The 25,984-nt window shown below is 36.6% G+C and overlaps 2 protein-coding genes across 7 annotated transcripts in view; one reads left to right on the top strand and one right to left on the bottom strand.

The window, feature by feature from the left end:
* The window catches only part of Taf1 (TATA-box binding protein associated factor 1), an 85,640-nt gene extending 63,942 nt beyond the window's left edge, over positions 1-21,698 (bottom strand). For 2 of the 5 annotated variants that reach the window (XM_069845080.1, XM_069845082.1), the window contains exons 1-8: positions 21,059-21,696; positions 18,923-19,233; positions 12,965-13,320; positions 9,576-9,791; positions 8,046-8,228; positions 5,782-5,901; positions 4,068-4,258; positions 1,145-1,540 (exon numbers count right to left, since the gene is read on the bottom strand). In XM_069845080.1, coding sequence (XP_069701181.1) covers positions 1,145-1,540; positions 4,068-4,258; positions 5,782-5,901; positions 8,046-8,228; positions 9,576-9,791; positions 12,965-13,320; positions 18,923-19,226 — 1,766 coding nt within the window. In that variant the 5' untranslated portion in view covers positions 19,227-19,233; positions 21,059-21,696. Of the gene's footprint in view, positions 1-1,144; positions 1,541-4,067; positions 4,259-5,781; positions 5,902-8,045; positions 8,229-9,575; positions 9,792-12,964; positions 13,321-18,922; positions 19,234-21,058 lie in introns of all 5 variants that reach the window. The other 3 variants (XM_069845078.1, XM_069845079.1, XM_069845081.1) reach the window with 3 other exon arrangements.
* Positions 21,699-22,371: 673 nt separating this feature from the next.
* Atg13 (Autophagy-related 13) overlaps positions 22,372-25,984 on the top strand; it is a 190,220-nt gene continuing 186,607 nt past the window's right edge. The window contains exons 1-2 of one of the 2 annotated variants that reach the window (XM_069845077.1): positions 22,372-22,546; positions 22,856-23,085. In XM_069845077.1, the coding sequence (XP_069701178.1) occupies positions 22,933-23,085 (153 nt within the window). In that variant the 5' untranslated portion in view covers positions 22,372-22,546; positions 22,856-22,932. The remainder of the gene's footprint in view (positions 22,547-22,855; positions 23,086-25,984) is intronic. The other variant, XM_069845075.1, reaches the window with a different exon arrangement.

Genomic DNA, 25,984 nt, shown 5'->3' with positions numbered 1-25,984 from the left:
TAGTGTAAATAGCAATCAGTGTTTGTCAACATGCTAGTATCAGTATAATGTGTGTAGTGCAAGAAAAAAAATGAACAAAGAACAGTGCTGAGACTAGTTGAAGTTGAACAGGATTATTATTAAGTAGTATACACGACAAGCTCGCCTGGATTGGCTCACCAAGCGAACACACTTGAGCCATCCCTGTCGACGGGGTTCTAACCCCATCACAAGAGGCCTGTGCCCAACATGGGACATCATGGCTAACATTCATTCATTCATGTACTGTTAAATAAGATTTTCATGTGGTGCAGTTTTCTTTGCACCATGTCATAGATGCAGACGTGTTAAGCACTTAAGAGCTACAGATCCAAAAGATGGTCTCCCTTTTCTTTTCCTTCCATGATGATGAGCTCATACACTGATATATCTGAAACTTTGGTTCTAACACACCAGTTTGTTTCTTACAGAGGAAAAGTTTCCTTCAGATTTTTAAATGGCTGGATCTCCTTCATCCAAGACAGCAACACTATAGAATGCTACAATAACATCATGTAGCATTCTATAGTGTTGCCATCTTGGATGAAGGAGATCCAGCCATTTAAAAATCTGAAGGAAACTTTTCCTCTGCAAGAAACAAACTGGCGTGTTAGAACCAAAGGATTGGTAGATAGAAGTCATAGTGTTTCTGAAAAGAGTTATTAGTATATCCAAGTACACACTATCACGCTTAGCATATGAATTGGAAAGAGAGCCCTTCTACATCGAATATCTACGATATCAGAAGATGCTGCCATCTACTGCAGGTTATGACGAACTACTCTACGAGTTGAAGGAGAAGAAGCAAGAAATTTGGAGTGACTTCTACACCACGGACGCAATGACCTCCATAGACTGGACAAAAAGTGGTTATGAACTAAGACATTCGATAACCCGTTTCGCAGTGCACGGTTTCCATTATAAAGCATGTTCAGCAAAGAGTTATCACGAACCAAACTCAGATTGCGTATGTGATTGGTGCAGAAAACCGTGTGGTAGATATCATGTTCTACAGTGTAGCAACAGAAACATATTGTTGACCGCACTGAGTTTAGAGTTATAAATGCACTCCTGCACATTGTGCGATTTTCCTATTATTATTTTAGGATTAGTTGAATAGCTTTACCTGTCATTGGAGACATTGAACGGATCTCTGTCTGGTGATTTGGGTGGTGGTGGCGGTGTGTCTTCCTCCATGACATTGATCACTCCAGCTTTACCGAGCAGGATCTTGGACTTCTTGACATGTGGGTGTGGGATCTTCACCTTGGCAGGTACAGCAGAGTCACTGCGTTGCTTGGCGGGATCAATGTCATCAGGGATGCCCAGCACTATGTTTTCATCATTGGGATCAAGTGTGAGAATCTTGGGCTTGGGGATGGAGGCCATGTTCTCAGAATCCCAGATCACGTCGTCTTCCCACGCACCATAGACAAGCTCTTCATTTTCGACAGGGAATATGGAGTACCATGTGTCATCTGTGTTGTCCTCCATTCGCTGGGGGTGCTTGGGGTTCAATACCCTGCAAATAGTCAAATCCACCCCATGACATGTAAGTCTGAATAATAATAATAATAATAATAATAATAATAATAATAATAATTCTTTATTTTTACTGGCAGAGTTAAGGCCATAGGGCCTTCTCTTACACTCTACCAGGTCACAAAGTATACAAGCAGTTAAAATTTAACAAAAAGTTAAAGAACAGAATACTAACATATTACAAAAAAAATAATAATAATAGCATAATAAAATCGACACTAAACAACATGCAAATAATACCATAATAGAAAAAAAAAAAGACAGTAAAATACATTGGAATATAGTGAAAGCAACTCATTTAGTACAAATGGTTAATATGGAAAACGTAAGGAAGAATATAACAAAATGGAATGTAATAAAATAATAATAAAAAAGAAAAGAAATACGAAAATTAAATAAAATTCACGATAAAAAGGTTATGATAAATTCATCGGCTGATAAAGAGAACAAAAAGAGAAAAGGAAGGAAAAAGAAATATATAGCCTATATTTTTACAAAACTATGGCAGAGAAAAGGGCTTATAACTGAAAGGAATCTAATTCAAAAAGTGCATTTTTAATTTATTTTTGAAACTAGACAATATCCGACAGTCTCTGACAAGTTGTGGTAGAGAGTTCCAGAGATGAGCTGCAGAGACAGTGAAAGATGAAGAGTAGAAGGATGTTCTGTGTTTAGGAATGGAGAGTGTGATATGGTGTTGTGAGCGAGTATCTATTTCGTGATATGAGAATAAATGTTGAAAACGAGAAGCTAAGTAGCTAGGGTTAGAGGTTTGAAGAATATTGAAGAGTAAAGTGAGAGAGTGAATAGTTCTTCGGTCTTTGAGACGGACCCAGGACAGCATATTTTATAGTGAATGTGAGATACGGTCAGATCTACGGACGTTGCAAATAAATCGAACGCATGCATTATGAACACGCTGTAGTCTGTCTGTCAGTCTCATGTTAAGGTCAGTGTAGAGAGTGTCACAGTAATCAAAATGAGGCATCAAGAGCGACTGCACTAAATTCTTCTTGAGAAGCAACGGAAGAAAATTTTGGTACCCATAAAACAGAAAATAGATCAAATAATGGCAGTGGAGATTAAATTTCTGTGCATTGTTAGGGGCAGCACAAAAGAAGATAAAATAAAAAATACAAGAATCAGACAGGACATTAGAATATTTGCCATAACAGAGAAGATTTTAAAATACAGTTTAACTCAGTTATATTCAAAGAGATTAAAGAAATTATGTCGCAATAAAAAATAAATAAATACAGTAGGAAAGTAAAATTCAAAGAAGAAATACATTCACAATATTACATATTTTGTACACCACTATAATTTAATTCTTAATTTTAGATAGGCGTATGATACTAAACTTTTCAAAATACTTTATGCCATTTTTGTTCATTATTTTGAAAAAAAATATACTGTACTGAATTGTAAAAAATTGTGAAATAAGGAGTAAAATACTATAATGTAAAGTAATTAAGTTACATACACTACCAACAATTAAAATGTAGGTTCAAGAAAACTGTAACTTTTTACTGCTTGCAAAATACTGCATCTGTAAATCATTCTCAGTTTTTTTAACCAAACTAAATTCACGTCACACATTATCTTTCTTTCTACCATTCAAGATTTTTTATAACATTAACTCCATACCTAGTCATTGTGGTATACCTGGAAACGAGAAAGTCGATAATATTGCAAAACAGGCAACATATTTGCGACCAAGACCTCTTCAAGTGATATCTCTATCCAGTGCTTTTGCTTCAGTAAAATCTCATTTTACAAACCTGTGGATAAACAATTGGCTCTCTTCTGACAAAGGAAAAATTTTACAGTCTGTACAAAAGAAACCAAATGACCTGGAAATGTACAAAAACTTGCCCAGACATGTTCAAACATTTTTAACAAGAGCCAGAACAGGTCACATTGTCACTCAATTGTACCTACACCGATTTCACATTTCTGATAATCCTACTTGTCTGTGGTGTAATAATCATGATGAAGATCTGGAACACATTCTTCTATACTGTCCATCCATAAACCACAAAAGAAGTAAATCAAAATCATCAGTACCAGTTGCAGAAGACACAGCCCTGCAGTATATATTGACTACACCCCACCTCTGGCTACTAGCAACAGGCATCTATAATGAACACCGATCAAAATACCCCTCATTTCTCGTGAAAAACAACAACTGGATAGACTACAGTGGACTATAGTGGACTTTATGTTGTCGGCAAACAGCTGGATACATTAAGAAGATTGATTGATTGCTGCACTGTCCTGTATGTAACACCTGTTTGTAAACTGAATGTCAAAAATTATAGTCTGAACTGACTGTCTGGATTACAGTACAGTACACAACTTGACCCTCTATTCTTCTTAAAGAGCTGTTGCCATGACAGAAGAAAGAGTTTAACTTATCCACATCGCATAGTCTTTTCTTAGAATTCCAGGAAGAATTCAGCTATCTTTTTACACGTCAGAGTGAAGAACAAGTTACCAACACTTACATCTGGGCTGCCTTGTTTTGCTTGTTTCCAGAAGTGGAAGGTCCTGCCAGCTGACTGGATGCCAACCTCACCGTTCCTCCCACAATGTGTGGAACACCTTTCCCAGGCTGACTGAAGGCCTGGGCAGTTCGATTGCTACTGCTGGGCACCCATCCTGCAGCATTTGTCTTGCAGTTCAACTTCTGCATCACCTGTACACAACATCTCAAGTAATGTAAACAACACCAGTTTCTATTAACAAAAGTGGTGAAGGTTTTAAGTGGGAGGGGAGCACATTTCTTATGAGTTTGGCAAAGGAAAGTCACTAGCAGCAAATGTGCTATTTTAATGTAACTCATATCAACTTGTAGAGTTTGGAGAGAAGATTCCAATACATATAAATTATAGGTCTGGACAGTCACCCATGCTATTTTAGGTAATATGATGTAAAATGAATTGTGATACAACCATTGCCTAACACATATTCTTTCATTGATTAACTTTGTAACTTCTTTTGTGCGAGATCGTGTGTATTTGCTTGTTTTCCACACAGAACCAATACGCGGTAATTGTGAAATACCACATTCATTATTCCCAACGTAACACACATAACAATTTCCCTCTTCTTACCGCTTAAGAGACATGTTCATTTTACTGCTTTAGGCTTTTAACATATGATTTTTAGAGACGTTTAACATAGTAATAATTATAAATTGGAAACTTACCACTGCAATTTCACCTAAATTGTAATGTTAATTATTGTTTTTAAATATTTGCAAAAATTAAGTAAAGTCTACTACTCCACGAAACTCATTGCATTCCTGATACAAGTAACATTAAGGAAGCTGTGAAAAAATCAACAAGATTCCAGATGCCGATGTTATTACTGCAATATGTTATATAAATAATATTGTTAAAATATTAAAATGAAAAATAAATCATTACATAACCTTACCGTTTAAGTTCGCATTTATAAACTGGGGGAAAAAAAGACAGACGTATATCACGGCCTGCTGGAGTATAGTAAACACAGAAAACATTTTATAGCAACAATGTTGAAGAAAGATATTTTGGTGTTCCGAAGTTGCCGTCATTAAACAGAAACCAACATGGAGATTTCATTGCAACTAATTAGAAATTCGTCTTTCAGGTATGTAATAAACGATCTTCGCACAAAATAATGTATGATACACGAGTGGTATGTTTGTTTCCATGTTCTCGGAAATTAAAAGAGCTCAACTACATTTCACTTTTTCAATCTTTTCCTCGACCATGAAAACGTCAACATACCGCTCTTGTAACATATATTACTATTCTGTGTTAATATGAGGAATTTACTTGGCTGACTAGTTTCGAAGTGGTATTCTTTATTGTCCAAAACCTAGTGAAGGTCATACAATGATATAAAAGTGCAATGAAGGTAGTAGGAAGTAGTAAAAGTGAGAAGAAAGAAAGAGAGAAAAAGGGTAAATAAGAGGGAGAAAGAAGAAGAGTTTTTATTCCCCATCCCTTCAGTTCCATAATTCCGTAAGACACTTGAGTTAATGCATAACTGGCACATGTGAAAAGCAGGTGGCCCTGGTATTGTGCACTTGTTCCCGATTATTTTAAATAGATAGGATTAATGCTTTCAATATGTAGTGTACACTAGCATTTCTCCTTCCACTTGATCAAGCTGTGATATGGCCCAGACTTTCCGATATCTTGCACTTACTATATACTAACTATACATTACCTTATGTTTGATGTCATCTCCATTCCACACCACTTCGTCTTCCCAGTGCAACTGTGATACCATCAGGTAAGATTCGTCAGGGAAATCCTCTGCCACCAGTTTATCATCCATTTCATCAGGCTGTACCAAAAAAAAAAGAAAAAAAAAAACATAGAATGACTGCAGTGAACTCCGAAACAAAAGAAGTGAGCCAAGAAAACTGTGCAAAACCAATTCTTGGAAGATCTAAAGCCAACATATCAAGAAGAAGAGTATGGTAAACAAACAGTCAGCATAAAAGCTCTAAGAACATAAAGGAAAAACATAACACAGCTGCAGGGGTTACAAAACCCTATACTGTATGCTGAGCATTGTTTTGTATTTCCCTTCATGATGAAATATTATATTTTGTAGAAACATGCAAATTAGCTTTGTGCGAGATCGTGCGTATTTGCTTGTTTTCCGCACAGAACCAATACGCGGTAAGTGTGAAATACCACATTCAGTATTCCCAACGTAACACACACAACAATTTCCCTCTTCTTACCGCTTAAGCGCGACATTCATTTTACTGATTTAGGCTTTTAACATATTATTTTTAGAGACGTTTAACATAGTAATAATTATAAATTGGAAACTTACCACTGCAATATCACCTAAATTGCACTGTTAATTATTGTTTTTAAATATTTGCAAAAATTAAGTAAAGTCTACTACTCCACGAAAGCTATTGTATTCCTGATACAAGTAACATTAAGGAAGCCGTGAAAAAATCAACAAGACTCCAGACGCCGATGTTATTACTGCAATATGTTATATAAATAATATTGTTAAAATATTAAAATGAAAAATAAAACATTACATAACCTTACCGTTTGTTTTAAGTTCGCATTTATAGACTGGGGGGAAAAAAAAGACAGACGTATATCACGGCCTGCTGGAGTATAGATATTTTTGTTTTCTAAAGTTGCCGTCATTAAACAGAAACCAAGATGGAGATTTCATTGCAACTAATTAGAAATTCGTCTTTCAGGTATGTAATAAACGATCTTCGCACAAAATAATGTATATTACTATTTTCGTTAGTTATCTAACACTTCTGTATCAATTGAGAAGTTACCTAGCAATGACTGAATTGGTGATAGCTAGATGGTATTTGACGAGTACAATAATTTGCCATGTGATTATCTGACATTCACCTCACAGTGGGAGAAAACCTCCAGGAGGGGGGGGACCCAACGAGGTAATTGCCCAAGTGGGATTTGAACCCATGCCTCAATGCAGCCTCAGGTCAGTTAGCAAAGTGCTGCCACTTGAGCTAATTAAGTTAAATTACTATCAAATGGGAAAAAGACAAAAACCAGATTTTTGGTAAAATGGAAAAAAAGATGAATAGTTAAACATTCATAAATGAGACAGCACCAGAGGTTCCCCTAACCTGAATTTAATTTTCCTTGTTTTTTTTTTTACACTTGGTTATTTAACGACACTGTATTAACTACGAGGTTATTCAGCGTTGATGGGATTAGTAATAATAATAATAATAATAATAATCCGTGGTGATACAGCCCATGAAGGGCCTAGACCGACCAGCCGGGTGCTGGCGTCACGCCCACACATGCCGAAGCAGAGGTGAACGATCATCCAACCAGAATGGAGGTATCGTGTGGTTAGCACGATGATCCCCCCAGCCGTTATAGCTGGTATTCGCAACCGGATTTCACTACCTATCGTAGCTCCCCAAGTGCATCATGATGCTGGATGGGCACCGGTCCCATATACTGGCCGAAATTTCATGAGAAAATTTCTTCCCCCGTGAGGACTCGAACCAGCGCGCATTCTGTAATGCGGGTCCTAGGCGGGATGCCTTAGACCGCGACGCCACGGCGCAGGACTGGGATTGGTAATAGTGAGATGATATTTGACGATATGACGCTGAGGATTTGCCATAAATTACCTGACATTTGTCTTATGGTTGGGGAAAACCTCGGAAAAAACTCAACCAGGTAATTGGCGCAAGCAGGAATCGAACCCACACCTGAGCACAACTCCGGGTCAGCAGGCAAGTGCCTTAGCCGATTGAGCTATGCCAATGGCTATTTTCCTGTTAAATAAAGTTTTATTTTGGGCATTTTTATACGAAAAACGCATTGCTCTCAATTGTATTTTAACTATGACATTTGAATTTACACGCAAGTACAGATTATTATCTCTAGAATGCTAGAAATGACTAACTAGGTATCCAAACTGCTAACATAATAAAGCAGCAGGGAATATAATTTAACCTTTTCTTTAAGCTTGAAGCCATAGTTGAACCCATCACCAGTTTCTGGCACTTCCAGCATGTCGTACCAGACCTGTGCAGGTCCAAACCTCCAGTCTGCCACCTTAGGACCCATGTCATTGTTCTCACCATGATCCTGACTGCCACTGTGAGACTTGTCTTCGACTGGACACAGAAGTTTCTCCTGAAGCATTAAGTGTTACATAAAATGAATAAGTGAACAACAAATTGCAAACGCACTGGATTATTCTTCAGAAAGTCTTGTATAAAGAAGGCAGAAGTATCACTTCATCGGATATAAATGAGAATAACAATGCACTTCCCAAGGAATATATTGTCACATCATTCCCAAACGAACTGATGCATAGACACTTACCTAATTGCTTCTAACCCTACAGTATGCGCATACTTTTTCGTAACATATTCAGTCCCATGAGGGACAGCTGTCACCCAAGTTATATTCTTACTTTAGAGAATGAATTTGAACATTCTTTTCAATATGAATGGTTACATAAATGTGTTACTACAGAGTATACACAGTTTATTTATAAATATATATAAAAATAGTTTTGAAACAGAATTATCTTATTTATAATTAATAGATAATTATTTATATGCAAATTTCAAATACTTTCTACATTTACCTACAAAATTAACACTGCAAACACGTTTATAATCCTTGCTTTGTTGTGAAAATCTTTCTCTACAATAATACCTGAATAGCTTGTGTCCAATAATACCTGAATAGCTTGTGTCCTATTGTCCTTGGATTATACTTCAAAAATCTTTATTCCTGAATGCTTTCTGCGTCCTTGGATTATCCTTCAAAAATCTTTATTCCTGAATGCTTTCTGCGTCCTTGGATTATCCTTCAAAAATCTTTATTCCTGAATGCTTTCTGCGTCCTTGGATTATCCTTCAAAAATCTTTATTCCTGAATGCTTTCTGCGTCCTTGGATTATCCTTCAAAAATCTTTATTCCTGAATGCTTTCTGCGTCCTTGGATTATCCTTCAAAAATCTTTATTCCTGAATGCTTTCTGCGTCCTTGGATTATCCTTCAAAAATCTTTATTCCTGAATGCTTTCTGCGTCCTTGGATTATCCTTCAAAAATCTTTATTCCTGAATGCTTTCTGCATCCTTGGATTATCCTTCAAAAATCTTTATTCCTGAATGCTTTCTGCGTCCTTGGATTATCCTTCAAAAATCTTTATTCCTGAATGCTTTCTGCGTCCTTGAATTATCCTTCAAAAATCTTTATTCCTGAATGCTTTCTGCAGACATGCCTTTACAGTACCTAGTTATTTACAAGCAATTTACACAGATATCCCTCAAATGGTTGGCACATGTCCTTTTTGAACATTTCACACACCATTTTTAGTCGGCATATTAATAAAATTATAGGTTTTGTAAATAAGAAATAAGGAATAATTACCTGTATCTTCTTTATTGCTGGTGTGTTAGTTTTGTATGTTTCACCATGAAGATCAAGCATTTCCTAACAAGCAGTTTCCATGCTACACTGACTCACCTCATCATCTGACTCGCACATGTCGGCAGTTGGTGGCTGTGCGTAGTTGAATGTCCAGCCTCTCTTCTTCTCGCGCTGGTTGTCCTGGTCAGACCCAGAGTCAGAATGATCATGATGATGCTGTTTCCGCCTTCTCCGTCGTTTCCTTACACTGCGCCATATCTGAGGTAGGCTACTCGGCTTGCCAGGCCCAAACAAGCGAGAGAAACGAAGAACCTATGACAGAGAACACCTGCTAACATGTCATTTTATTGCAGTGGTGAGGACTACATGCTGGCTATACAAGAAAATACTGCTGGTGGTAAAGATTGTGATGATAACAGGAATAGCAGCAAGTGTAGTGGTAATAAAGATCATGATAATTGAGGGTGAGGGTGAGGGAGCTCTGGCGGGATTAAGAGGCAACAAAGGTATAAGCAAGGAATTGGTTTCTCATCATTATCAGTTTAGGTGTTCTGCTATTCATTTCAAACACGTTGTTTCTTCATTTCAGACGGTCTCCTCTACAGTATCTATCATTTCACTTATAGTAGTTTGTGTCTCATGACTAGAGGCCGGATTTTATGTAATTACTAGGGCCCGGATATATATTGTAATTGTAATTATAAATTTAATACTAATTGTAATTTTATTGTTCATATTATAGTTGGAATCTCCTGGTAGAGGGGCAGAGAAGGCCTGACGGCCTTATCTCTACCAGGTTAAATAAATAAATAAATACTAATATATACACTGAAAATACCTAAAATATGCATGCAAATATGCGCTAAAGATGTTGAAAATATGCACTAAAACAAAACAATATGCACTAACCAAATCTTGCAATTGTACTGTGGTTGGTTTTTTCCAACACTTTGCATGAAAGTAAATGAGGTTTGCTGGGTTCTTTTGGACATAATTTACCCACTATGAAGTTCGCTATGTATCTGCCTCACGAATCTGTTGATTCATTAACCAAAATCCACACGCAGTTCCCCACTATGTCAGACCATTGGATTCATCTGGTGTCCTCTCATTAAGACAATATTTTTGAAGAAATGATCGTAGATGTGGATTATTTAATTTATGCAGCGGAATGTTCTGCATACAAAATCTTTACAAAGGTCAGCGGAAAATGTACTAACTTCAGACCGTGATTTAAAAGTATCTGTTGCGTGTTCTTACCCTTTTGTTTTGACCAGAGATGTGCAGTTGTTTTCGAATGCTGTTCTAGTTAAAACTTTTTCTCGCATTTCTCAGTCTTCTCACGTGACAATACGCTACATCGCCATCACTTGAATAGTCACTATTGCCTGAAAGGCACTGTTTAATTAAAAAGGATTTAGTGGACTTATCTTCAGGCATTTTTAGTTTAATCTGACAGAACATCGCATAAACTATTAGTAGATGAAAAAACAAGTCAACATATGAACACTTGCGGTCCTGTCGACACAAACTTTGAGAGGATACTGCATTGAGAAAGGAATGTAAGAAATTCCTTTTGTGAAAAAGGTCTGCAACGTCCATCTACCCACATGGGTATTGTGAAACTGGAAGTATGGTCCCTTTAACATTTCACTTGAAATAGGAAGGTTATTGTGATGCCAAGGGATGTCCGACATACAAATTCATTACTAGATTTACAGTTTGTTCAGAAATGTCAGTTAATTGATCATACATAACCTAAATAAATGACAAAACATGCACGAACCCTCAAAATATGCATTTGCATATGCGCATATGCATTTTCGAAAAATCCAGGCCCTAGTACTTACATATCCTATTCTTATATACAAAGTGTTCTGAAAAAAAAAAAGTTTCCAATATTTAGACACGAGGTAGTGTGCATCAAAACGAGAAATAAAAGTCCTACAAACATGGATCCTAAAATTAATATCTTAAGCAAATGTTTGCCATCACTATGAATTTGCATTGTAAGAGCAATATTCACTACAGCAAGTGCTCAATATGAAATCCTTTCATTGCAATGCATCCTTTCGCCCTACGTGTGAGGGAATTACACATTCTTTGAAACACTCCTGGTTGTTGCTGAATCTGCTAGTAGGCATTGAAGATGCTTTGGAACTGAAATAATGTAAATATAATGTAGAATAACGCGTTAACTGTGAACATTGACATTGTCAGTACCTATATCTGATTTATATTGGGTTCACATTACATTATATTACATGTGAAATGGCTTATTTACTTATTTATTGGCTTTTAAGGAACCTGGAGGTTCACCGCCGCCCTCACATAAGCCCGCCATCGGTCCCTATCCTGAGCAAGATTAATCCATTCTCTATCATCATATCCCACCTCCCTCAAATCCATTTTAATATTATTTTCCCATCTACGTCTCGGCCTCCCTAAAGGTCTTTTTCCCTCCGGTCTCCCAACTAACACTCTATATGCATTTCTGGATTCGCCCATACGTGCTACATGCCCTGCCCATCTCAAACGTCTGGATTTAATGTTCCTAATTATGTCAGGTGAAGAATACAATGCGTATAGTTCTGTGTTGTGTAACTTTCTTCGTTCTCCTGTAACTTCATCCCTTTTAGTCCCAAATATTTTCCTAAGCACCTTATTCTCAAACACCCTTAACCTATGTTCCTCTCTCAAAGTGAGAGTCCAAGTTTCACAACCATAAAGAATAACCGGTAATATAACTGTTTTATAAATTCTAACTTTCAGATTTTTTGACAGCAGACTGGATGATAAAAGCTTTCAACCGAATAATAACAGGCATTTCCCATATTTATTCTGTGTTTAATTTCCTCCCGAGTATCATTTATATTTGTTACTGTTGCTCCAAGATATTTGAACTTCTCCACCTGTTCAAAAGATAAATTTCCAATTTTTATATTTGCATTTCGTACAATATTCTCGTCACGAGATATAATCATATACTTTGTCTTTTCGGGGTTTACTTCCAAACCTATCTCTTTACTTGCTTCCAGCAAAATTCCCATGTTTTCCCTAATCGTTAGTGGATTTTCTCCTAACATATTCACGTCATCCGCATAGACAAGCAATGTGAAATGGCTTAACTTGCGAAATACTATAAATGATAATATTCAATATCAGGTACCTATTTGTTTACTATAAATCAAGTTCTTACTTTTATTTATTTATTTTAAGTTTTCATAGAGTGCAAAGCATGTGAATGGAGAAGAAAGTTATTTGGGACGGACCATACACCAAGCAGGTTCAGAGGGGTGTAGGAGTCAGGATAGTGAAAGAGGGGTTCACCAAACCCGCCTATTTCTTCTGCCTGTATTATAGTGGATGATGGTGTGGTGTTGGTAGTTTTAACCAAATGAATGAATAAATTTCCTTATTGAATTTTCTAGAAAAGAAATGATCTTAATGTGAAAATACTCAAACATTATCCACTAGAAACGTACCTTGTCTATGTGGAAGTCTGGAAATAACTCCGTCACATCGACATTCTGATACTTCGAAGGCAACATCGCTGCAAGAGGGGTGTCCAGTCTCCGCCGTCTGCTCTCTGCACTTGCATCTTGCTCAGTGCAGCTGCCGTCATCTCTCTCTTCCTTCTCCACCCCTGGTAGTGGTGGGGGTGGCATCAATTGTGTGTCCGACTTCATGCCAGTTCCCTCATCATCCGCATCATAATCTGTTCCATCCTCTGTCTTTATCATCACACTGGACTGCAGGACAGTTTTTGCCTCTGACACATCATCTGCCAGTTCATTTATATCAGAGTAATCGATGGCTGATGGTGACTTGATGTCATAATCTAGGGAAAATAAATTTATTTATTTATGTGGATAGCTGAAGGAAATGAGTTTCGTTTTGAATTTGTGTGGCAATATTTTGAGAAAAAGCTTACACACCACTGGAAAGGAGAAAGAATACAGTATTGTCTCTATTTAATTAGGGGATAAACGAAAATTGGATAACTACAGAAGCATTAGTTTATTAAAAACCTGCTACAAAACTTTTGTCAGGATTTTAAATTTTACGATAAAAATCAGTATACACTGAAAGAAATAAAACTTTCGCTTCCTTGCGAAAAAATCTACATTTTTAACTAAAAATGTTTTAAATACAGTAAAACCCCGATAAGACGCTGTTCAAGAGATCAGGTGTAAACCGCGTATTAGGCGGGTATACTAATTTTGACTTATATACAGTATCTATTAGCATTTTTCTTTGTTGAAATACATGATTCATGAAAGGTAATATGGTATTACTCCATTATGTAATTACTGTACTGTACGTCAAAGACATTTCCAATATGTACTGTACTTAATTCTTTCGGAAAAAAAGTCATTTATAGTTGTTTGCCGTGTGCGTGTTCTACAAGTCCTCATGTTTACCACACTTCAGTTTCCTGCGATTATATCTTCCCGACGACGTCGCAACTGTAGTGATTGAGTCGCGATTTTTTTATTATCATTCTTAATATCGATGATGGGATTCCTAATGAATCAGACAGTTGTTTCTGAGTAAGAGTACTGTTCTCATCATACTTTCGTAAGATTTCCAATTTTTCCGACACAGAAAGTGCTTTTCATTTAACACTCATTGTAATGACATTCACAGACACTTCAATACACTAAAGGACAACAAACTGCCCAGCAAAAATTTCCAGAATTTTATTACGGCCGAGTGAGGAATGCTGTTTGAGAGAGAGGGTTAGCAAGAGGGTGAGGTATTGTAACTGTACGTATGCTTTAAGCACACAGGTAAAGAGTCGAATGAGAGAGCGTAACAAGAGGGTGGGGTATACTAAGGTATGAAGTATGAAGGTTTAAATGTGCAGGTAAAGGGTCGGATACCAATACTTTTCAGGTTAATGGCACCAGTGAGTTTAGTGACCGTGATGTTTCATTGCTGTTACAGTGCATTGCTGAAAATTACATCGAAAATATTCTACAAAAACAGCATATTATGCGGGACTTGAGTGCAATAAACGGGTTATTTTATAAAGGTGTTATATGTGAAATGTGCAGGGACCGGACAAAAAAAGCGTATTACACGGGATAGCGTAATAAGCGGGCACGTCTTATCGAGGTTTCACTGTATTTGGTACAATTCGTTAGCAAACAGGGACATTAAATACCTAGGTAATGTATATGTCTACTATGATGATTTATCTGAATGTTGTGTTAGTCTTTTTCATGCAGCTGTTCCCTTGTTCTCCCCATACTATTGATGAACTGAAGGATAACATCAGGAATAGCATCCTCACTATCGCCCTGAGGAATTTGCACGTATCTAAATGAACCTGTTAAGACGTGCACAGAAGTGTCTAGATGTTGGTAGAGGGTACTTTCAACATCTATTATGAAGGTTAGTACAGGACGCATTCAATTATTCATTTTATTCCATTTCTTTGAAAAAAGTTTGTTTAAAATCAAATGAGAAGAGATGGGCCAATTTTATCTGCCCAACTCTATATTATTAGTAATCCTGAAGGACACATACGACATAGGCTAGACATCCCAAATTAAGATGGACAGAAGGAGTCGAAGTCCCATGCCGTAGTGTCGCGGTCTAAGGCATCCCGCCGAGGACTCGCGTTATGGAATGCGCGCTGGTTCGAGGCCTTATGAGGGAAGAAATTTTCTCATGAAATTTCGGCCAGTGTATGGGACCAGTGCCCACCCAGCATCGTGATGCACTTGGAGAGCTACGATAGGTAGCGAAATCCGGTTGCGAATACCAGCTATAAAGGCTGGGGGGATCAATGTGCTAACCACACGATACCTCCATTCTGGTTGGATGATCGTCCACCTCTGCTTCGGCATGTGGGCGTGAGGTCAGCAGCCGGATAGTCGGTCTAGGCCCTTCACGGGGTGTAGTGCCACGGATTATTATATTATTATAGAAGGAGTCGAAGTTGAGATGACTTTGGGGTATAAAAATTGGACAAGACTAGCTGAAGATATGAAAAGATGGCGACAAGTGAGGAGCCCAAGGTCCACGGAGGAGGAGGAGGAGGAGGAGGAGGAGGAGGAGGAGGACGACGACGAGGACGACGACAAAGATGACTCAAGGCTGGGATACTCAATTTCTCGGTAATCTTTTATTCAAGCTTTATTTTGCAACCTTACAGTTAGCATGACCAGCTAATTTGTAAAATTTATTTATCTGCTGTAGAGATCAAAATAATATTGTACGCAGTTTGGGAGCAGATCTCGACAGGAGCTCATTAATAGTTCCCTTCTAAAGTTCTTCTTGATTTCTTTGATTCTTAAAAATCCTTCACTTTCAGCCCAATCTAAATATTCTTTACTCCTGTATCAGACACTAAAATGCAATAATATAAGAACATCTGAATTGAAATTTTTTAAAAGGGCGTTAAGTCATCATTTTTTACAATTTTATTTCTATCGTAGTTTCGAAAGTACATTGATAAACTCAACATTTTTGCTTGAAAGTGCACCAATAACTTTGTTTGTTGGCTTGTTAGAGGCAAGTTAAAATCACAATTTGTTTTAATTGGTCAGTAGTCAATGACAATTGAACCAGTGAATGGAAAAAGGGAATAACTACATTTTTTTGCTAAATTGAACTGAGATAGTCATTTTGTTCCTCAATGATAGACCCATTGGATGAGCTGAAAAAGGGAATATTACTAACATTCTTACCCACGTAAAATCTCATGTCTGTTCTGTGTGGAGTGGAAGAAGGAAATAACTTCTGTAGTAGTTCCCTTTTTCCACTCCATACTGTTCTATTACAGCTAATATTGGAAAATTTTTATAATAAACTAATAATAAGCTACAGGAAGTAACTGATACACGTAGACAAAGGGGAAATGTTGTTGGGTTATTATTCGACTACATGCAGAACTTGTCACTTTCCTTTATTCGTGTACAGGAGATATTTTATCTTCACAAGCTTTGGATATACATACATACAGTATTCTGTATTCATAATCTTTCTAACAACAATGCATTGAAACTACCACAGATTAACCGAACAGTAAAGCTGGAAAAGTTAATTACCATAATTGCATAAAAACACCTTTTCCAAAGCTTCCTTAGTACCGTACCGTGTTACAAAATATCTGTAGATGCAGTAACTAAAGTTTGTGTCATTATTACAGTTATCTTTAAATAACTTGAAAACGATTAGACATATCTAAAAACGAATTGCACCACTGTTTTCCTCAGAAAATTTCAGATGATTCTGAGTACCTATATGACCCCCTTTTCCATTTAAAATTTCAAAGTTGCATTCAAAATGGCGGCTTTTGAGATAGCTGAGAGGTAGAATCGAATGTGTCACTGGTAGAGCACTTTGTTTTACAAATACTGGTGTAACACCTATAACAATCGAAAATCAAGCATATGGAAGATATATATATATATATATATATATATATATATATGGTTCCAGACTTTTGATTCAGCCTATATATTTTTTTCCATAAAATTGTAATGTGGAAGTCGTTATTAACCTGTTTAATCATCTATATACATTTTTAAAGAAGGAAAAAACTGGAGGAGAGGCTAGGAAGCTAATAAAGTATATGTATGATTATTGAATGGAAAAAGGAAATAAGTTTTAAAATTTAAAACAATTGTATACAAATATTGACAAGGCATAGAGCAAAGTTTGGTAATAATATATATATTACAATAGTGAACATTTTTACTGTTGACAACATTTAAATCAAACTTAACAGAAAAGCTGTAGAAAGTTTTTTTGTTTCCTGAAAAGTTGGGTTCAAAGTAGTTATTCCCTTTTTCCACTCACTGATTCAATTCAGACGTTTGAGATAGGCAGGGCATGTAGCACGTATGGGAGAATCCAGAAATGCATATAGGCCTAGAGTATTAGTTGGGAGGCTGGAGAGAAAAAGATCTTTGGGGGGCCGAGACATAGATGGGAGGATAATATTAAAATGGATTTGAGGGAGATGGGGTGTGATTATAGAGACTGGATTAATCTTGCTCAGGATAGGGGTCGACCTGGTTGGCGAGTTGGTATAGCAGTGGCCTTCTATGCCCAAGGTTGCAGGTTCGATCCCGGGGCCAGGTCGATGACATTTAAGTGTGCTTAAATGCGACAGGAGTTGATTTACTGGCATGTAAAAGAACTCCTGCGGGACAAAATTCCGGCACACCGGCGACGCTGATATAACCTCTGCAGTTGCGAGAGTCGTTAAATAAAATATAACATTTTCAGGATGGACCAATGGCGAGCTTATGTGAGGACGGCAATGAATCTCCGGGTTCCTTAAAAGCCATAAGTAAGTAGTCAATGATATGCATCGTTTTAAAACTTTTCAATTGGCAGTGGTGACTGAGTGCAAACAGCTGAAAATAAAGACATGTTACAAAAAGACTGCTGTTTCTGTAGAAAGAAGGAACAAACAAAGAAATGAAATAATCAATTTTGCAATGTGTACCCTATTCCACTTTGAGTATACACATGACAGAGTTGGATACATCAAAGTATGTAGTAGTATCAATGAATTAGTAAGCCACGCATTCCTCATGGCACTTCTGCGAGAATCTGTTCCTCCACCAACAAGCCCAGTCTACCCAGTAGGAAAAGTGCCAATAAAACGGAAATAAGTGCAAGACTTGGAAAAAATGAAGCAGTACATCCCAAGTGAGCATACGGCATTTTGTGAAGAACTTTTCAGCTGGCATATAGACAATAATGCAATGTATGATGTCTGGAAAACATCCCAAGTGAAAAGACTGATTTGTCTTCTTCATCCATGATATTTTCATTTTTTTTTTCCATTTATAATAATTACCAGTATTATACATTCTGTTTGTTGATTTTATTTTTTATTTTTCTGGGATATTTTACGACGCTTTATCAACAGCTTAGGTTATTTAGCGTCTGAATGAGATGAAGGTGATAATGCTGGTGAAATGAATCCGGGGTCCAGCATCAATAGTTACCCAGCATTTGCTCGTAACGGGTTGAGGGAAAACCCCAGAAAAAACCTCAACCAGGTAACTTGCCCTGACCGGGAATCGAACCCGGGCCACCTGGTTTCGCAGCCAGACGTGCTAACCGTTACTCACAGGTGTGGACTTGTTTGTTGATTGTATATGATTTCTAGTAACTTAATTCAAGAACAGCACAAAAATATCCCATCTTATTTGATTTTACCTGCTATAAAATTGATTTTTTTAAAGAGCGGCTTTTCTGATATTTTAAATCTCAATAAAACCTTAAGTATCTGCATAATGCATATAATTACTTTAAAAACCAACAAATGTAACCTAAGATTATCAGCCCATATGTCCGAAATTATATATTTCCATGTAGTTTTCCTCTAACATAGTTATTTTCTTCAATTTCTCACAAATTTACTTTTTTTGACTTGCGCCCTTTAAAATAAAACCGATTCATTTACTTACTTTCCTCCTTGATAGCAATAGATGCATCCTCATGCTGCTGCTGTTGATTGTCTTGCCCTCTATCTTTCACATCTTCATCATCTGAGTCACTCTCACTTTTTACTTTAACATGATCTACATCTATCACCTCTTTGAGGATCGAACTTAGTCCCAGCCTGCTGAGGGACGCGAGGTGTCTCTTCGACTCATTGTCCAAAACATCATCTTCTAACTGACCAGTCTCATCTATGTTACCAAACAGGAAGCCTGTGAGATCGATACCAGGGTCTGAGGATCCCTCTCTTTCATCGTCGCTGTCACCCATTATGCACCTACAAACAGAAAGAAGGCATTGTTTCATACAGAGTTGTAGGATCCAGGATTGAAAAAAACAAAAAGAGTTTTATTTAAAATAAAAAAAAAACAGTTTTATTTAAAAAAATAAGAAACATGTTTTTTTTTTAACTATGATTCCAAAGCAGCTACTATAACAACTAATCTATCATCTAAAAAAAAAAAAAAAAAGTGATTGTTGGAAATATATATCTCGATGGATAGAGACTGCACAACAGCAGTAAGTCATGAATAATTTCAAGGGAAAAATTGTTCCGGGGCCGGGTCATAAGTCATAATTAATCAGTATTCCTGATGTCAAAAAGTGATTTTCAGTGAGCAGTCTCTCTGTCTGTCTACCTTTTTATCTGTGTACGACAATTTACTCCAAATAATTTGACAAAAGTTTTGATCTATTTTGGATACATCTGGCACCAGCATCAAACATAAATGAAAATTAAACGGCTTCACCCCCCCCTTCCAATTTTTTAAGATTTTCGAGAGAGAGAGAGAGAGAGAGAGAGAGAGAGAGAGAGAGAGAGAGAGAGAGTGAGTGAGTGAGAGTGATGTCTACCCACGTCACTTTGCGTGATTTGGGTTCTGCATACTGCGGATAGATGGCAGAACTGTGACCCATTTTCAAGTTGCAAACCATTTTTGCGGGCCATGTTATGCATTATGTGTATATATGAAGAGTTATATCGTGTACTAGGGTGAGTGTATGTTAAGTGTTCGTGTAAATGTAGTGTAGGGAATAGATGAGGATGATGATGAAGATGGGGAAGGGCGAAGGGAAAACCCGGTGCTGGCACATAGCCTACTCCTGTCGAATAGCACCAAGGGAGCCGCCAAGCTCATCTCATGGACGAATCACTATCAACAATGACATATAGCTTCCCTTCATATGCACTGCGGAAAGATTTGGGATTTAACCCAGACATATTGGTGCACAATTTAGTGATTAGAAGTTGTGCACCGCCATCTCTCCTAGTCCCGAGGTAAAAATTTTACATTAAAATTTCTGGCCCCAACGGGAATCGAACCCGGGCTAGCTAGTCTGAAGGCAGACACGCTACCACAGAGCTAACTCGGCGGACTTTCACTTGACCATATGTGTCGGAGAAAGAACAATTATTTGTATAGCCTACATTAGAAGTTTGATTAGTTGTATAGTCAACTGTACAAAGACAGGTTTGAACGTCATAAGTATCACCAATAAGGCATAATTCATGAGGCAACTAGGCTAGGAGATAATGGGGTAGTGTGGCCAGTTCCTTCCCTCTCCAATGCATACATCGCCGATTAACTACATATTCCACTAATCAGACTTCAGATGCATATTTCAGTATACGGATTCCTCACTGAGAATTATATCTTAAAATACTAAAAAGAGCAGATTTGTCTGCGTTTGTCGAATGCGCATCATCATGCTTACGAAAAGGCACTTTTCAGTGCCAATAATTTATTTTGTGTGCACAAGGTTGAAATTTTGAAGTAAGAGGGAAAGGAAGGAATCCGTGTTCTGAAATGTTTGAGAAAACCCTTGTTTCTTTAATTTTAAAACTGCTATTCACTTTTCATATAGCCTAGAATGACTTTAGAAAGTCATACGGGAGAAATGCATAAACTAAAAGAAATGAAAACAGTGCTGCATCAGTGATTTCATTCTGCAGTGCATGTTACTCATTTCACATAAATTAGTCTGAAGGCAATATATTATCTTATACAACATATAGGACTACAGTATAATAAAAACAAGATGGACAAACTTGCATTTTGATTGTCCTTATTATGTGTTTTAACTCTATCGTCAAAGTTCCTTACCTTACTTGATATTTATGTCACGTCACAGTGTAATGAGTTGTGTACGAAGTGTACCGTAAAGGGTCAGTTGAAATCCGCCCTAACCTCAATGTCGGTAGTTCAAACCTTATTTACAGCATATCATAATTTATTATAATAGCGAATCACATTTTGCTTTTGAACGAATATCGTACAAAGGAAAAATATTTATAAAACGGAGGTCATTTACGATAATAAATACAAAATACCACGCTATTAGACTAATATTAGAGATTAGACGTTCTACTTATTTTGTATTATATACATTCATATTGAAATAATATTCACGAAACAGCACCTTTCATATTCATACACACATTGGAATGTGGCAAACTCATCTAATGAAACTAGTTATTAATATAACTCCAAGTCTGTTAATTTTGTAACTCTTGCATGTAAATGCAAACTACAATAGACTGCCTCGGTCTGCCATTTATCGCCTTGTAGCGATGTGCCAACTATGGAAGATTAAAGTCTCTAAAAGCACTTCCAAATTAAAAAAATACTCAGATAAGAACATTAATTAAAAACTCGATAAAATACAGTCAGTTTTAACTATGTTACTTCAGCAGAATATAAAAAAAAAGTCTCGTTTATATTTTTCACAAGAATCGAACCCGCGACCTTTCGTTGTATATCCCTTACGCTTTACTGACTGCGCTAACACGCCATTATCATATTATAGTAATTTTCTAGTAATTCCACAACCTAGTATATAATCACGAAGCTTATCACGTAGGGAATATGCATCCGTAGATAGTTTCTAACCACTAGGATCGCTACTATCGTCTCATCACAGACAATGCGAAATAGTACCGGCACAGTCTATTGTTCCAAGCACCCTCAACAACTCAAGCTTCGTGACTGTATATACTAGATTGTGGTAATTCTATGATCACCTCGTATTATGTGATTACAAAAGATTTTCTCTGGTGAACTTTCGGGAAATTTCAGTCTTGCACGATAAAAATAATTATGGCGGGCTCTCATAACATGGAGTCAGCTTGACATGCTAACGTTCATGCCTGACGCTAAAGAAATATGTATTTCTGCTACCAAATTATGAATAACTATAGTTTTCCCCATCTCTTATCGCTGAGGAATTTGTTCACTATATTGAAAATATGGGGTGCTGTGCGGATAGGGTTTTCCCTCTCCCTTCTTTTACCGACAGGAGGAGGGGCCCGAAGACTTGCACAGCAGCTTGAGTCTCATTGTGCTTACCGCTGCAATGCAGGAAAACTAATTTTGTGAGGAATATCTTCCGTACTGAAGATCTTTGCTTTACTCCATTCCTCCTCTCATTTTTTAACGGCCTTCGCTTCCGGAACAAATGAAGGTCGATTCCGTAACACGTCGACGAGGAAAAAACATCTGGGATGATTACATTGCGGTTTATAGTTATTTCCTAAAGGGAGTTTCATTTGTGTTTGTTATGATTATGTCGATGATTACGGAATTTGTACCGAGGTAAGTGACAGTTTACACGTATACAGTAGTTTTTAATGGAGACTGGTCGGAACTCCCGGCTCGAAGGGAGGATGGTGGGAGTGGTTACAGAACTCTAAGCCAACCGAGATATGTCACAGTTATCAGTTCGCTCCTTATCTTTGCAGTGACGTTTGGCCGCTAATCCTATTCATATTCCGGCAAGCCGGTGATTCTGACATACATGTGATGGTTCATCTAGATAAAAAGTTATAGGCGTTGTCTCACTGGCGCCAGTAAGTGCCACAGGGTATTTTAGACTGCAGTGACAATGATAGAATTTTGTTGTAGGTTGAGCTCGCGGTAAGAGTTCACCATGGAATGCCGAGACGTGTGTATGAAAAATTAAATGTGTGCAAGTTCTCAAGATGGCTACTGTCAAACTTAGTATTCAGGATAAAAAAGACTTGGATAAATTTACCAAATTTTTGGCACTGAAAGCTGCCCAAATAATCGTTCAATCAAGACTGGGAGAGAAAGTTCAAACGAAGTGCAAGCCACATTCATCTGGTACCGACTGGGTAAGTACACATTCCTAACATGTTTTTCTGTATTCAAGCATGTGACTTTTGAAGTATAATATACTTACGTTTTAGTGACGTTTGATGTGAACTTTATTAATGTTCAAAACATACAGGCTACAAACTTGAAAGCTCTCCGTTTTTATTTAACGTTGTAACACAACGTAACATAATTTGAAATAAATTTGTTCATTTTACATGAATATCAATAACCGAACAGTGTAGCCTAAATTGTAATTGCAAGATTTTTTTTATGAACCTATAACTGAATAGTAAGTCATATAGGGCTAATTTAAATCGCCTATTACTTTAAACAAACGTAAACAATACATTTATGTAAAGCATCTTAGTTGATTTTGATCACAATAGGCCTATAATTTTTAAATGAAACGAGCGTGACTACAGAATCCAAGTTTTGTTTATTTAGCATACATGTGGCTAATAGCTGTATAATTCTAAATATCTTATATTTGTAACTTAGAATAGGTATTTTTAATATCCAACCGGTAACGTATTTTATTACAATTTGTATATAGATTGTATATCTAAATAAAGCAAGTAAGTTACAGCATTGATATTTTTGTTCGACAAGTTTCTATATTATATTGTAGGCCTACATCAAGGACATTTCTTTAGCCTAATGGTTACCCTTGGCAAAAATTATTAAACCTTTTCTTGTGTTTGCACGTAAATTATGGGCGATGGTAAAGAATGAAATGAAAAATTTTACATTTTCGTCTGAAAGGTTGCGTGCGTGTGTTACTAGTATGCGAAGTGCCGAATTGTCTATCACAGACAACACGTAGCAATATATTATATTTTATAGCTGTAGTACAGGTATCTAGTTTCTCTTATACGTTATAATAGGAATTTGAATGTAAAAATAATAGATAATTTTCCAGTAGCCTATATGTTAATAGAAAATTTACTTTAAGAGCTTAATATATTATTATCGGTAGACAATAAAACAAAAATGATTGAATTCAGCAGAAATAGAATTGTAGTAGGTCTATACCGTATAGAGTGACATCAGAAGCTTTTTCCTTACATTTTTATTGTAGGCCTACCTTGTTTTTTGACCATATATACCATGCAAGCTTTGCTTAATAATGTTAGTTGCCATGGTAATATTTTACACAGCATAGGTACAATCAGGACGTAGTTAAAAATGCAAGGAAAAGTTTTTGATGCCACTTTATAAAGCATTGATGGAGAAATGATTCCTGAGAATCACTTAATTAGCACTTTGGTCAATACTTTCAAAGCAATTCGGGGTGGAATGAGCAAGTTACAGGGAAAGCTTAGAAAGCTTTACATTTTGTTATGAAGAAAACAGTATCTGGTCAAGGGAATAATTATTATAGCTACAAAGTCTCTTGTCCCTTCAGATTTTATAACAGGGAGTAACTTGCTAGTATTCCTTCAGATTAAATGGGATAGATTCTCTAGAGAGAGTACAGAGAAAGGCGGCGAAGTATGTAAAACGCGGGAAGAGGCGTGGTGAAGATTAATTTCAATATACAAACCCTATACTGGACATAAAGAATGGGAAGAAATTCAAGCTCTGCTGAAAAAACCTACATACCGATATGATACAGTATATAATTATATATCTATGTACTAGGCCTATGCCTATGCTTGGTAATTATATATAAACGAGTTTTAACATTATAGACAATATTCTTTAATCCCAGGGACAGTGAAGATGCCAAAATTTTTATTTCAAGGGGAGGAGAGAGATTCGGGTGGGCAGAACTTATACAAGGTGTACAACCCCTTTTCCTTGTGTCCCACGCAGTTGAAATTGGTATGGGCGTATAGATTAATTCGGTCAAGGTAAACATTTCTAGTACAGTATCGTATTTAAATATTATTACTATATAGGCTAGTATAGATTAATTTTTCATTTGCACTATCTAAGCTCAATACAAAATAAACAAGTTGAAGTTAAAATTACGACAAGATTTAACCCTTAAATTCGCAATGTATCCAACAGATTAATAGTCTATATGCTATAATTTTAATTTTAATAGAACAATAGAAAAAATAGGTAGGAAAATTAAAATTTCACAATACTATAATATTGTACAACATAAAATATGAACATTGCGATAGTTGTTTTCTTTACGGTCCGACACGGTTTAATAAATCAGTGTGAGAAATGAAGTTTTGCCAATTTAAGGGTTAACAAATTAAACTGCTGAACATTGTTAGCTTATACTTAGCAGTAAGCAAAACTGTGTAGTAATTGCTAAGGATAAGTTGCGAACTGAGTAATTACACTATAATTATAATGAGTGAATTAAGTTGGTAGTTTCTAAAACTAATTTCACGTGTTAATATTTGTGCGGAGTGGAAGAGGGGCGTGACTGTGTTCACCGAAACCTTCCTACCTGGCACGACTGTGGTCTATTCCTCGGATTCAACAGTAACTTACTACTATATACAGAGTAAACCGTAAGTAATGTGATTAATTTCAGGAGATTATTCTATGAGATATTTCAAACAAAAAAGTTTAATATAATTTTGCTCGTTTTTGCTTCCTTTTCGAGGTAAAAATGGTTTTATATAAAACATTTCATAGCGTATTTTCTGAAAGCTATGAATTTAATTCCCAATATGGCCAGTCGATTTAAGAGAGCATTGTATTGTGATAATAAGTGATTGAAAGAATTATAATTTTGTCTTTCAAATGTGGAGAAATTTGATCCAAACAAATATAACATTGTAAAATTCCTTTGCACAACGAAAAGTTAACGTTTGTTCGGATCAAATTTCTGCACCTTTAAAGGACAAAACTAAAATTCTTTCAATCATTTATTATCATAATACATTGCTCTCTTAATTGACTGGGCATATTGGGAATTAAATCAAGAGCTTTCACGAAACACGTTATGAA

Source organism: Periplaneta americana, chromosome 14 (genome assembly GCF_040183065.1).
Source record: "Periplaneta americana isolate PAMFEO1 chromosome 14, P.americana_PAMFEO1_priV1, whole genome shotgun sequence".
Classification (NCBI taxonomy): Eukaryota; Metazoa; Arthropoda; class Insecta; order Blattodea; family Blattidae; genus Periplaneta; species Periplaneta americana.
The sequence above is the reverse complement of the archived record's forward strand: the minus strand, read 5'-3'. Positions and strand labels throughout refer to the sequence as shown.